The sequence below is a fragment of the Danio rerio genome, chromosome 6 (genome assembly GCF_052040795.2).
Source record: "Danio rerio strain M-AB ecotype USA chromosome 6, GRCz13ab, whole genome shotgun sequence".
Taxonomy (NCBI): Eukaryota; Metazoa; Chordata; class Actinopteri; order Cypriniformes; family Danionidae; genus Danio; species Danio rerio.
The window spans coordinates 43,555,046-43,569,937 of record NC_141026.1 but is presented as its reverse complement, the minus strand read 5'-3'; the positions used below and the strand labels follow the sequence as shown (position 1 = coordinate 43,569,937).

General features: G+C 36.5%; 1 protein-coding gene across 50 annotated transcripts in view; it reads right to left on the bottom strand.

Moving 5' to 3' along the window:
* cadpsb (Ca2+-dependent activator protein for secretion b) overlaps positions 1 to 14,892 on the bottom strand; it is a 194,551-nt gene that overhangs the window by 47,606 nt on the left and 132,053 nt on the right. For 36 of the 50 annotated variants that reach the window (XR_015494002.1, XR_015494003.1, XR_015493994.1 and 33 more), the window contains 4 exons: positions 14,640 to 14,748; positions 13,330 to 13,542; positions 4,121 to 4,257; positions 84 to 271 (listed from right to left, as the gene is read on the bottom strand). Coding sequence is in view for 34 of the 50 variants with exons in the window: in XM_087257766.1 (XP_087113892.1) it covers positions 84 to 271; positions 4,121 to 4,257; positions 13,330 to 13,542; positions 14,640 to 14,748 (647 nt within the window). In the remaining 16 variants the exon portion in view is untranslated. Of the gene's footprint in view, positions 1 to 83; positions 272 to 4,120; positions 4,258 to 9,508; positions 9,521 to 13,325; positions 13,543 to 14,639; positions 14,749 to 14,892 lie in introns of all 50 variants that reach the window. The other 14 variants (XM_087257790.1, XM_087257795.1, XM_087257791.1 and 11 more) reach the window with 2 other exon arrangements.

Genomic DNA, 14,892 nt, shown 5'->3' with positions numbered 1-14,892 from the left:
TCCTTGGTTTTCCAGCCTGCTTCCATAATCTGTAACTCTGCCAAAACCCCAATAAAAATATGCATGCGCATAGAAGTGTGTACCTGTTTCCATGAACATGAGAGGCACAGAAAGCGAAGCTGTAGTGCAGCAGCGTAGGGTCAATCATGTGCCCGGCGTCTGCCCGCTCCAGCAGGTCTCCAAGATAACACAGATGTCTATGGCATCCTCTCACCCCATTTCTGGCGCAGTACTCATCCAGAACAAACACCTGACCTGGGCTGAACCAGCCCTACAAATACAGAACATGGACATAGTTAATACATACATTAATTGCAAACTATGAGATTAGCAGATTTATACTGTAAAACGTTTTACATTTAAAAATGGATCATTATACACTGTAAAATATATTGGTAGATTAGCAGTTTTCAGTATTTTGTGATTCATGTTTTAATTTGTACTTTTTTGCCGTTTATTTATACATTATGGGACCTTTCTTTTTATTCCAACAACTTTTAACCTTGAAAAGTAATTTTTAATAACATTTTAATAGTTTTAAGTGATATATAGCTTGGATTGGTGTTGCCTATTATGGTACAAAAATGTTTTAATATGTAATCTGCTAGCACATTTTCATTTGTTTAACAGATTTATTTCTCTTTATATTATATCTTATACATTATATCATCTCAAACTACTACCATGTCAATAAATGAAGTTTCACAAACTAATTTCGAGAGGAGCACGTGATATGATTGACTGCAGCTGGCCACTCATCTACACTCATTAGCTAGCCAATCAGATTGATCCAAACTCACTATAAATAACCTAGCTAAGATCTACACCCCTATCTTCGTTTTCCGAAGAAACCCCCCATCCACCCCTTCTCCTCCTTTCCTCTTTTGCCGAGGGGAGCTCTCGAGAACACCTGACCTCGTACTCCCCTCACATGCTTTATGGACCTGGCGGGAGCCCTGGGCTCAACTATCTCCGAGCTCAGGGTTCTCTCCCGGGACAGCATGCCAAACCTGCTAACTTGCTAACAAGTTGTCAAACAGTATCTAAGTGTGAACTCTTGAAAAGTCACTTTGTTAAACTGTAAAGTTAAGTTTTCAACATCAAAAGTCGACAGAGCAGAGATTAAGGCTCTATAATGCAATTTACACCCATTAAAAATAAATAAATAATAATTTTTAATTGTTATTTTAAGTGTAAGAGCCATAATTTGATTTAATATGATGTATACATAGTGCTCAAATACATGTACAGTTTACATATCTTGATATGTTTAGTTGTGTACCCTTGTGTTTGCAGTTATTTGCTCTGCCTTTATTGACTGTTGTAAGTTATATTATGAGATGTGAAAGTGAAAGCAAAAAACAATTTTCTACTGTTACACTGCACGAGGACTCAAACATTTTTAATTCGAACGAACAGAAGTCAGTTATTTGCCTGACTGATTTTCTGAAAATTCTGTATTACTCCTTATTAATAATAAGCTTTATTTCATATAGCGCCTTTACAAGTAGTATCTTAAAGTGCTTTACATACATTTAAAAATGTACAGAGGAAAAAAGACACATATAAGGAAACATGCATGAAGGACTAGCAATTGTAATAAAAACAGAAATATAAAACAATTAAGGAAAAAAAAAAAAACATGTGTAATGACCTTGATATTTTAGATTGTGTTGGAAAGTGACCAAAATTCAATGTCAAACCAACATCTTACATTAACATCATATTGATGACAAATACTGACATTAATTCGTTAGGTATGTCAAACAAAATCCAATGTCTGAAACAAACTTTTAATTTTCAACCAGGCAGCCAGTGAACTATTCTTTAAAAATCAGTTTATTTTACCACAGTATTTTCAATGGAATTCTGTGCTAGCCTGTTGCTACTGACAGCATTACAACTGTCTTTTATCTCGTTTTTCAAGTCTATTTAACTGAATGCATTGTAATTCCATTACAACATCGATGCTGTAAAAACAACCTTGTGAAATTGAAAATAGTCACATTAAGCTTTCATCAGAAGTTAATCTTTGACTTTAAAACTGTAGCTGTGCATAGAGCCCATAGACTGAGTTCACATGTCCACCATTTTTAAAAGCGAAATCGAGGCTGCGGTGGGAAGAAACATGGAAATATTGCCTGAGTCACACAGGAACGTTGTGTACCTGGCTGTGTATCTTATGAGTGAAGAGAAAGTGACACAAATTTACAATTTCACCGCCTTTCGAGTGACCCAAAGGTCTGTTCTGAGCATATGGTGAAAATAAAAAGGGATATCAGACCTTATTTTCAGCTGAATTGAAGGAAAAAGCACTAGTTAGTTTACTTTTTCCCCCTACCACACGTTTTACATTTTATGCCATTTATCAAGCTCAACTAAACGAATTGATTCTTTCATTATATTAGACATGTCATGATACTGAACTTTGGTACTGAAATTTATTAAAAAAAAATAATTAAATAAATAAATTATCGCGAACCCAGAGTATTCACCAGCTCTCAACAGAAATGACTGTGATTGGCCGTGAAGGTCATCAGTTCACCGCACTTTACTACTGTTTACCAAGTACAAACACAGACGAGCAATCGACTGATCTTCATGGCTATAAAACGCTCCAGTATCCGTGTATCTGTGTTTAAACTCCGTGAAGAGCGGTGAACTGATGACCTTCACGGCCAATCACAGTCATTTCTGTTGAGCACTGGTAAATACTAAGACAAATCAGTGGTGTTTATGAATGCGCTCAGCGGCACTTGAATGTTAGCGGGAAATGGACGTGTTTAAAACTTCAGTACCGGGACAATACTGTTACAGACAACACGAGGCAGTGCTACACAGGACTGCATTGTTTTATCGCTCACCCGGTTACATAGACTGAGGCAGGGAAGCATCGTCATGGTGTTTACCTGGTGCAATGAACTGAAGCCTAGGAGGACACTAAAGCATATTACCCTTAAAGAGATTATGATTTTGTTTGATGCCTGATGTGCTTTTAATTATTTAAATTAAACGTAACTGAATGATATTAAAGTGACGTTTACACCATATCTGCACTTTGAAATTGGGGCAACAGCTGGAGGTTTGTAGTCCACAGCATATTGCTGCAATGTTTACAGTCAGGGCTTGACATTAACTCCCGCCAAATCAGTGGTTGTTTTTTTATTTTGTTAAATAAAAAGTATAGTATACAGCTATATTTTGCTTATTATGAAACATTTTAAATTTGTGGCTAAGAAATAATTATTTATTTATGCTTGCTATGATCATATAGAGTTGAATTTGGTAAATCTTTAATTAAAAAATCTTTAATCTTTAATCTAAATAGTCATGTGAAATAAAAACTAATTGTAATAAGACACTATGTGCTCATGCTCATTGAACAAGCTCATTTATGACTAAGAAAAAGTGAATGAATGAGGAGGCATGTGGACATAACACAAACTGTAAATCAAGTAATTTTAGCATGCCGAAGTCAAATTTATGCATTTAAAATATATTTTCCCAACAACAAAATTATGGCTAGTGAAAATGGCAAGTGGCTAGTAATGTTGGAAAACCACTAGCCAGAGTGGCTGGTGATCAAAAAAGTTAATGTCAAGCTCTGCTGAACTTATAATTCAGTGTTTCTTCTCAACGCAGCCCCACTTTTGTATTTTAAAATGACGGCCGACACAACGTCAAGCTGTAACATCATTAGATGTTGATATTTTGTTGTTTTTTGGTTGCGTTGGAAAGTAACCAAAATGCAATGTTTGTCAGACATTGGACACTGACGCAGGCCTAACGTAAATCAGACGCCATCCCGATTTTCATTTACAATCAAAATACAACGTCCCGCAACATTGGGATACAACGTCAATCTGGCATCATGTTGATGTCCTGTGTCTGCTGGGAAGATGTGCATAAATTTTGAAATGTGCATTAGAAACTTAAACAAAATACCAAAACTGTTAATTAACAGATATTTTTTACTGTGCACTTTACTTTTAAACAGCAGTGCACTAGTAATGTTCTTAAGCCCTCACAATTTGACTAATACACCATGCAGCACTAATTGCTCTGCATTGAAATCAGCAAACAAAAAAAAAAAACTAAAAATTAAAAATCTTAAACTTACCAGACATGCAAAGTTGTCATTGAGCCTGTGGTCCAGCGTGAGCCTCTGCATCATCTCAAACAATGAGGCATGATCAAAGCTACATGGGTTAGCTGAGATAAACTCATCCATGCCGTGCTTCTGTGCCCTGTCAGCATCTATTCGAGACGAGTTCAAGGAAGAGGCAGTTAGCAAACAGCAAGGGAAACGATCTGTTCTCCTCTCACCACAAAAAAAATAAAAAATAAAACAAAACAAAACAAAAAACTGAACACCTATAATGAGTAGTCTATGGCAAATCAAGGACATTGAGCTTTTCACATTGTCAACTTGCAGCAAAAGTCAAGCAGAGTTCAATCGGACCTGGCAAATGTGGAACTGAGTGATCGCAATGCTCAGCTCACATTCGGTCTGGACGTGCATGCATGAGCTGATCTCTTTTCTCTTTTCTCAGTCAAAAGCTTTTGAGTGCTAAAGCCACCGATGGCTTGGATTCCGAATGATGACTTTTAATGTAGTTTCTTTCACATGAATACAATAGATTCTGCCATTCGCAATTGGATAATGTCACTCCTTTCGAGAGATGAGGGATTGTGTGCTTTGTTAAAATAGTAATGTTGAAAAAAAAATCAGGGGCAAACTTTTTGCATTATAATTAGAAAACCTGGAATTATTTTTATATCTGGTACTGTAAACGTAATTCAATCGTTTAACTGAGATTATGTAAGTCTCTAAAATCAATCATTGAGATATTAGCTTAAGATCCCATGAAATAGCTTAATATGTTTAATAATTGCTGAATTTATATTTAAAAAAATGATATTGTGGATCAACTGTTTAATTTAATTTATAGCTCTGGAATTTTTTTTTTCAAAACACCTCAATTTAGTTTTCTCTTACTTATCAAAGTAGCTCATTTATTTTACCAAAATTCCGTTAGCGTAAAATGGCTAATTATTTTAGTTTAAAATATCTGTTTTGGAATTTAATATGTACAAATAGTATACATTTATGTGATTGATTTTTAGCATTATTAGTTCAGTTATCAGTGTCACATGATCATTCAGAAAATATATTAATACTGTATACTGATTTGGTGCTTTATAATATTCCTTGATATTATCACTGTTTAATTGAGCTGCTTAAAGGGTCGTTTACATATTGCGTCTTTTCTGAAGGCAAGTTTTTTATTTCCCACGGAGGCACGAGGCTTGCCCATGAGGTTGATGATGGTCACTTAGGAACAACACAAATAAAGTGACGATTTTGTTCTCTTTGACTCATTAGTTGAAAACGGTGCTTTATTCGCAAGTTTTATGATGAATTCCAGTTTTCTTTGGATGGAAACATAACTAGTGAAACAAGCATAAAACACAGTGCCACTTGTCTTTCTTAAACAGCAGTGCCCTACTGCTGTTACAATGTAAGTTTGACACCCAGTGGTTGAACTATTTCATTCCTAGTTCCAATCCAGGCTCATTCTAAAAATGTACCGTGATATACATTTCTGGAGATCGCGAAAAACATCCCAGGAGCTACGTTTTTTTGCAGTTTTGGTTTTCGCAAATCCATCAGAGGCAGCTGTGTGCGCTTTTTCAGATCTCAAATTTCTTTCGCGAGTGCCATTCATGCTTGCTTTTCTAGCGTAAATCCAACAGAAGCCACTGTCAACTGACTGACTGACTGACCGATCGACTTACCCACCCTGCTCCTTCCTTAAACTCAACCAATGGTGTTTTAAAAGGCACCGATCGACCTGCCCACCCACTTCCCTAAGCCCAATCAGCAGTTTTGAAAAGTCCTCACCTAATTTTTACCACGTTTTCAGATTTTATCATATTCTCACAATGTTATTTACTGGTTTATTAGATTTTTTAAAATTGTTTTTTGTCTTACCCACTTTCAGGAACCATTCTTCACCGTATTTGAACCCTGTTGTCGTGTTCAGCTCCTCTCTGTGTCTCAAGTCCACTGACGTACATGATGAGCTAACTAGACAAACTGGTTACAACGGGAAAGGTGTCCCGGGGAGGTAAACATTGAGCTGGTAAGCACGAAAAGAGACAGCATCATATCGCCCCATAGCGTTCATTTTAATGACAAAATGCAGCCATACGTACTTCTGACCACATAATTCACAATCTCCAGAATCTTATATAGAGCTACTTTTTCAGAATGAGCCTGTGTTGCCTAGTTCAAAACACACTCAGCCCCTCCTCTGGCGAATCCACACAAGTGCTGGTTGCCAGATTGACGACACCAACAGGAGTGTGTCTGACTATCAAGCCTAAACTGTCTTAACTAAAAACAACAACAAGCAATAGATTGAATATTTTTCATATTAAACAGTTTTTGTCCAAACCAACACCTGAAATTTCTATTTCAGAAACGGCTTCTATTTCTCACAGTTAAACAACAGGATGAACTATGACAAACTCCTCAGGTACACCTCATGTGCTTTATTCAGTGTTAAGTGCTAATATACTGATTTGTTGCTTTAAAAAAATCTTGATCTTATTATTTATTTCAAGAGTTCACTTAGCTGATGATTTACAAAGCTTATTTGGCATGCTGTCCCGGGAGAGAGCCCCGAGCTCAAGGGCTCCTCGAGCCCGGGGCTTCCTCCCGTTGGCAGAGCAAGAAGGGAGCCCGAGCTCGGTGGATCTCAGAACTCCCCTGCTGCTGTAGCTAAGGGAACGTAAGGGATTAGACAAGCTTGATTGTTATGTATGTTGAATGTCTTTGGATGGTGGGAGGAAACCGGAGAACCCGGGGAAAACCCACGCGGCACGGGGAGGACATACAAACTCCCCACAGAAACACCCACCGGTCCTATGGAACTAGGGCCGGCAGTATTCTTGCTGTGTGGCTCGCAGTGCTAACCACTGGACCGCCGTGCCGCCCAATCACAGGTAAAGGAGGAGAATAGGGGAGGAGGGGGGTTTCTTCCAAACGAAGATAAAGTGAACTGAAAACTGAGGCTATTTATAGTGGCTTAGGGCTCATATGATTGGAAGATTAGTGATTAGCAAATGCGAGACTGGCCGTGATAAATCATAAGCACGTGATCCTCTTGAAATTAGTTTATGAATAAACTTCACTTATCAATTGAGCTGCTTAAGGGGCCGTTCACATATTGGGTCTTTTCCGCTTCTAAGTTTGTTATTTCCAACGAGTCGACTCGTGTGGCTTGTGGGCACATACTGGGAGGTTGATGGCGCAAAGCATGTTGAAAATATGTGAACGCCCCCTACTATTTTTTGTGGCAACTGATTATCTGTGGCATTATATTTATAGCACTATATTTGTAGCATAAAAATGTCTAGCTTAATCATCTTAATCCTTTAAAATGATTACTAAAACTATTAATTTCACAAAATAAAAAAAGAAAATACATCTACGAACAGAATAATGTAGATAAACCTAATGCATAAAGACAAAAGTTCTTTATTTCATGGGCTCTTTAATATGCTCAATGTTATAGGCTAAATGTAGCCAAATAGCAAAACTGTCTATGCTAATAATATGCTAATTTTCTTTTGGAAAAAGTAAATAAACATCAAGCTATTCTGGCCCCCAGATGAATTAGTTTATTAGCAACAGAATGATAGAATCTAAATCTGTGCAGTGATGAACGTGCTCTAATGAGGGGGAAATGTGGAAGAAAGAATGTGCATCGTGTGTCTACATAACAACAATGAACTCACACTTCTTTATTTTGAAGACGTGACTAAAAATTAAAACCTGAATCCTGTATTAAACAAACAAATACTATACTACTGCCTAATTAGATGTTGTCCTATGTTATTCTTTGGCTTGCACTACAGTTATAGAGACGTAGACTAAACTAAGAGAGAAGACAAAGAAAAAAAAACAAACAATAGAGGCACAGGAAAATAAATGACAGATATCAGACAAACTGAATGGGTGGAGAAAAAAAGGTAAACATTAGAACGAATGACAAAGAAGCCTAAGAATGTACTACGCAACTCAGGACGATAACGTAATGAGAAAAAAGGATGAGTAAAATCTTTGTGATTAAAGAATGTGCCTTCCTCATTTGCATTATACATTTCAACTGTGCATTAATTAAAATAATGTACTTCCACCTTCCATTTAAATGAGACTAGGACTTATGCTAATAAGCTGCCATGTTATTTTACCATACGTTTTAAAAGTGATTTTACATGATGGATGTCTTTTACATGCAGGAACACAGTGAAACCCTCCACTGTGCTTTCCAATGGCATGCAAGAAAAGGAAATAGGAGGGGAAAAAAATTGCTGTAACATTTTCCGCTTGCCTATTCATTAGCATTCTGTATTTTTCTCTTAGCATTTGCAAGTTGACAATACTGGAGAGATTTTTCAGTGTGTTCACGAGGGTTGCTGAGCACACTGACAAGCAAGCCACCTCAGTGGCATGCCAACAGGCTAGCATTATTCTTCTACAGTGCAAATACACGGCTTTAGCAAGAAGCCAACAGAGGCTAATTCATTCATTCTCTGTAAAAAAAAGAATGGAGTGTAATCAAACGAAGAAAAAAAAAAGGGAAGAAAATGAACTTGTCTTTCCATCAGCATCTGAATGGACAACATGACATCAAAATGCTCACCTACTCAAGCAGTTTAAGGGCAAACACACACGGGTGCAAATAATGAGCGCTATCTTTGCTAAGATCTACTTTGGGTTTAGGAACTACGTTAAAAAAGCCCATTTCCTCTGGACCAAAGAGAATTAGGAGTATTTCTCGGTGAGGAGGGACGGCAGCGCCTGCTCCATCACATTGGCATTCAGAATACTCCACTTACATATTTGCCAACTCTTGTGAAGCTCAAGTTGGAAATTAAAGAAATTATAAATGCGACTGAACCCTCAAGAGTAAAGTCCAAGTAGTCAGAAATGCACTTCTCTGCTGCTGCTACTGCTGTTAGTGATTTAGCTTTGTCGTTCATCCCAAATGCATTCATTCTAAATTAGTTGACCATTCAATTTCTGAGAATTGATTCAATCTGAATAGGACCAGACCAGACAAACTCCATCTTCTACTTTACTCTGAGAGGTTTTGTGATGCCAATGATGTTTATGTAGAGAAGGCAATTATGCAAATAAATCATAGCCAGTATTAACTTAGCTGAATGATAAGTACAAACGCACTAATTGACATGCAACCTAAACTGGCAGGAGTAATGAAAGTTTGTAGTTTGAACCATCATCAAAAAAGTCCAACGGAAAAAGTAACATAATCTACTTAGGTCTAAGGCATGAGGAGTGAGATTTGAAAAGGAGGAGGGAGAAAAAAAAAGAACGAGAGAAAAAGGATAAAGAGAGAGAGAGAGCACGTTGCATTGGTCAGATAATGGTTTTAGGATTATCTGACTTGGTGCTAGCTAACAGGTTAGCACTTACCCTTGAGTCCAGCTAGAAGACAGCAGGGTAAGAAGGGACAAACCAGAATAACATAAAGACTAGCAACAAGGCTGAAGGAAAAAAGCAGACACGAAAACCCTGACTCCACTACAGCTGCAGGACTAAAGAAGGGTACAAGCAAAGCATGAACCAAGTAAAGAAAAAACACAACGTAAAATACAACGACCTGTACCAACATGATAGTGCGCTTTCAACTGGTGGGTGGTTGGATCAAGTAGAGCAAGACAGAGTGAAAGAAAGAAAGAAAGAAAGAAAGACAGAAAGAAAGAAAGAAAGAAAGAAAGAAAGAAAGAAAGAAAGAAAGAAAGAAAGAAAGAAAGAAAGAAAGAAAGAAAAGAAAAAAGAAAGAAAGAACGAAAAGAAAGAAAGAAAGAAAGAAAGAAAGAAAGAAAGAAAGAAAGAAAGAAAGAAAGAAAGAAAGAAAGAAAGAATGGTTTGCTGAGCTGCAGAGGATTTTGACAGGATTCTAAAACACTGATACAATCTAGATCTGACTCAGCTAAATCACATTTACTAACACTGTACTGGCAAATACACTTACCTTCAGACATTTATATAGTCGAATGTGTATTTCATGCCAGTATCAGCTGCTAAACTGATTCTATGAAGGTACTGCTTTTGGTAAACAAATGAGCAAATAAACTGCTGACAGATTAAATCCAGGTTAACGAGTTAAAAATAAAAGTCAGATGTCAGCCTATTTCCGAAACGTGACTGCTTCAATAAAACACTTCACAATAAAGTTTATTATGTTAAAAATCATTATTTAAATCACTAACAGAAGAAAAAAGGGTTTTCATTTATCTAAAGAGTAATGTTTTTTTCTACATAAACATATTCTACATATAGTTGTATGACTTATAATTAGGCCCACAAGGAATCTGCGCATGCAGAAATCTGCAGATATCCTCAGATTTTTAGCCTATTATTGAATCTATTTATTTATTTGAGTAAAAGTGTGTAAATGTATATTTATTCAGTTTTTAAATGGATTTCATTCATATTTTTGACAAATATGAAGTGTTTTTTTACTTATTTACAAAACAGTTTGTAAAGTAATATTTTCTGTCTTTTAGCAGATTATTTAAGAGATTTGCTTTGTTTACCAATTAAGTGAGTCTAATTGGATTTGCATTGTAAACATTAAATAGAAATTAAAAAGGTATTCTTTTTATTTCATATATTAGTTCGTGGTTATGATTTGGTTATGATAGATTTTTTTTTGTAAAATTCTGCAGAGAAATAGCAAGACATCTCAGAAGATTCTGTCTGACCATATAATGTGTGTACTATGAATAAATCTCAATAAACTATAAAAGCAATGAAAAAGGTCTATTATAAATGAATCAGAAGTAATAAACTATACAAAGAGTACTTTTTCAAATTATTCATAAATATAAGAAATGCATATTGTTTATACTATTTCATTCATTCATTTTCCTTCGGCTTTTCCCCTTATTTATCCGGGGTCGCCACAGTGGAATGAACCATCAACTTTTTCAGCATAGGTTTTTATGCAGCGGATGCCCTTCCAGACGCAACCCAGTACTAGGAAACTATACTATTTCAATCTAGGGCTATTAAAGACAATATATGAAATATAAAATATATATTGTAAATGATAATAATTAAACTAACGAAAGATAAAATAAAAATGAAAAACCAATAATTCGAGTTAATAACAAAATCTAATTCTACAATTCATTGTAATTATTGATCACGTTTACTAGCAATTACTGAGTGAAAATTTTATTTACACTTTTTTTCCCAATGTACATTTCTGACCATGCCAGCAGGCACAGGACATCAACATTGTACCCCAACGTTGTGGGACGTAGCATTTTGTTTGGAAATGAAAATCGCGATGACAACAGAACCCAACTTTAGATCAACGTCAATGTCTAACGTCAGACAGATGTTGCATTTTGGTTACTTTCCAAGGCAACATAAAATCCACCAAATATCAACGTCTAATGATGTTACAGCTTGACGTGTTACTAATATGACGTCTATGAGACATTGGATTTTGATTGCCACTGTTTGACGTCAATATGTTGTTGGTTTAAGACACATGTGTCAAATTCCATTCCAGGAGGGCTGCAGCTCTGCACAATATAGTTCCAACCCTGTTTCAACACACTTACCTGTAGGTATCAAACATAACCGAATGACTCAATTAGTGCGATCAGGTGTGTTTAATTAGAGTTGGAACTAAACTGTGCAGAGCTGCGGCCCTCCAGGAGCTGGATTTGACACTTGTAGTTTAAGATGTTGGATTTTGGTTACTTTCCAACACAACCTAAAATCAACAAAATATCAAGGTCATTTCACATCATAATTGGATGTAAACATAATATTGTCCTTAGATGCAGGCGACTTAAATCTAACCTTATAATAATTTCCTATGGCATTGTGTGTCTGCTGGATGGTAATCAATGTATTAAACAAGGCTAGCAAAGAAAACCTTATTGTAAAGTGTTACCAAAAAAAACTTTGGTCCTTTTAGCGTTTAACATTCACTGTAGATTACTAGATCACAAACTAATAGATAGACAGCACCTTCATAGTATTCTAGAATCTGCCAAAAACGTCTGCAGCAATGTTTGTTTGTATGTATGCGTGTCTACAACATGTTGTATATTCCACTACTCTGTGCCATTCAAGACCACTTGGGGTGTGTTAAGGTGGAGGGTGAAACATTTACACAGTGTAATAATGTTTCAGAGGGGAAGGGGTCTGTCTAATAGTGAGAAAATTGAATGGCATCTGAACTTGTGAGGGAATCATCTGACCACAAGAAACATTCACAAACAGGACAAAGAAATCAATGGAAAAACAACACAGAACCTCTACCTTTAGCTTTCGTATCTGTTGTTAAAACATAATGGTTGTATTTTAACAGTGTATCAATTTCCATAAGAGACATTTTGTGATAGACAGATATATCGCTATGGACAGATGCTGAAGTAGATGCACACCAAAAGACAAGGTTCTGAATAGCAGGATCTATTATTATTTAGAGGCTTGGTATTAGCGTGGATAACTGTTTTGATCATTTTGTGGCAGAATCGTAAGTCAATGAAAGTTGACGTTTTAGCCTTAAAGGGACAGTACACCCAAAAATGAAAATTCTGTCATTATTCACTGATTATCTTTTCTCGTGTCGTTCCAAACATCTTGAATTTTTTTCTTCTGCAGAACACAACAAGACAAAATCTGAAAGGTGCTCTGCATGCAAATAAACAAACAGTGTGGACACTTTAATAAAATCGTCCAGTGAACCCATATGATAGAAACAAATAGACAAAAAAGTGTGTGTTCTCCAGGAGAAAGAAAGTCATCCTTTTGAAACAACTTGAGGATGCAAAGGATGTCATCATTTTCATTTTTGAATAAACTACACCTTTACAGGAAGGTTGAGCTATTTTAAATGTTATTAAACGCAGATCTTATAGCTGATCTACAAACGAAGACACGGACACTGAAATAAACACAATGCTATAAACTACACATTCACTCTTACCTTTTCTTGCTACTTGTTTAGTTGCTGAGCGCAAGGTGACATCACTACAGTTACTAACTCGACCTGACAACAACCTGAATTCATTTATTATTCATTATCTACTTGGTGACCAAAGTGGTGTTGTCATTTAACATCTCGAGGTAATGCGACATGAGGGCGACATTATAAATAACAGGGCTGTCATTGGTTTATGGTGGTATGTATTTAATTAACTGGCCATATCAGTCTGGTTTTTGTCCTGATTATAATGAAATGCTTTATGTGGATGTTTACTTACAGAACTGAGAGATGGGGGCGTCCATCTGAGCCGCAGCTTTGCCCTTTGAATTGAGTTTCTGGACCTGCGTGGGCGGGACGGGTTTATGTGATTGGCCAGTCGCTCGATACATGGCCTGCACCCATAGGATGCGGTCCTGCTCATCATCACTGGCAAAGATCACAGTGTCTCCCTCTTTCACTGCATTGAAGAAAGCTCGGCCTCCATCCAGACCTGCACACACAGCGGGAAAAAATAAGTACTTCTAAAAAGTTAAGATATATTTAGTGGAACATTAGAAGGGGTGCGTGTAAGAATTGTCATGCTTTTTATTTGTGAACTATTTATAATGAAACTTAAAGAAAACAAGACCTTTTTCCAAACTGTTAATAAAACAATCTGTAGACTAATTTTTATGTAAAGGACTATTTGTAGACAAAATCTAAATCAGATTTGAGGTTTATGTGCACTCCTTTTTTTTCTAAAACACATTAAACATGTATAAGATAATGAACTATTCTGCACGGTAATGTCTATGTGTCATAGACCAGGGATTCTCAACCGGAGGACCGTGGCCCACTAGTGCGATCCTGCAAGAGGGCAGCGAGATTAACTTCTAATTAGATTAACTTAAATTTTATACTATAATTATTTGATTTTATTATTAAATATGTCATATTAAAATTATAGTAGTATTGACATTTCCTGTTTTCTGTGATTAAACAGGCTAATTTGGACTCAACTGTGACTGGGGCTGCACGTCAACTGGGACTACGTTCTCAGTTGTATAAAGCAAACAGTCACGCAAATATAAAGGTAATGATGATTAGAGTAATAACCAGCTCACGTGTGCCTCACGTCACATGTCGTGTTCTCTTTGGCTGCATTTACACCGCAGATCTTGATGGTCAATTCCGATTTTGAGACGGTATCCGATTTTTTTGATGACCTGCTTACGTCATCTTTTAAAAGTGACTCGTTTCCGATCGTCTGTATTTTCACAGCACATGGCAAAGGCGCAATGACCAGGAAAAAAAAGAGCAGGCGCTGACTAACAGCTGATAATTAAAGAGTGCTCTTTGTTCTATTGCTATATGTAATCTGTTTGCAGCTTTTGACGAGTACCTGCAAAGAATCATGCTGAACTCTTTTTTGAGAACTAACTTTACCTATATGAGCCTTTTAGCAATTATTTTAGCTGATTAAAAATTATATCTGGTCCCAGTGGACTAAACAAAGATTGAGTGCATGTTCCAATAACATCTAATAAACATGAGAATAGTTTCACAAAGGTGTTACATAAGAGAACTAAGTGAGTTTGAAAGTATTACCTGGCTGTGGGTCGGTGTAGTCCACGGTATAGCCATCTAATTGTAGCAGCTCCTGTGGCTCTGACTTCTTCTCTCGATAGCTGCACATGGCGAAGGTATACTGACTTACCTGTAGTAAAATATAAACAAACAGAATTAATATGGTGTATGCGACTCCTTAGGTTATCTGGTTAAATCTGTATCATATGCAAAAAACAAAAACTGAACACGGTTCAAGCCAATATGAACATTAGAAGTTCCTGAAGGATCAAAT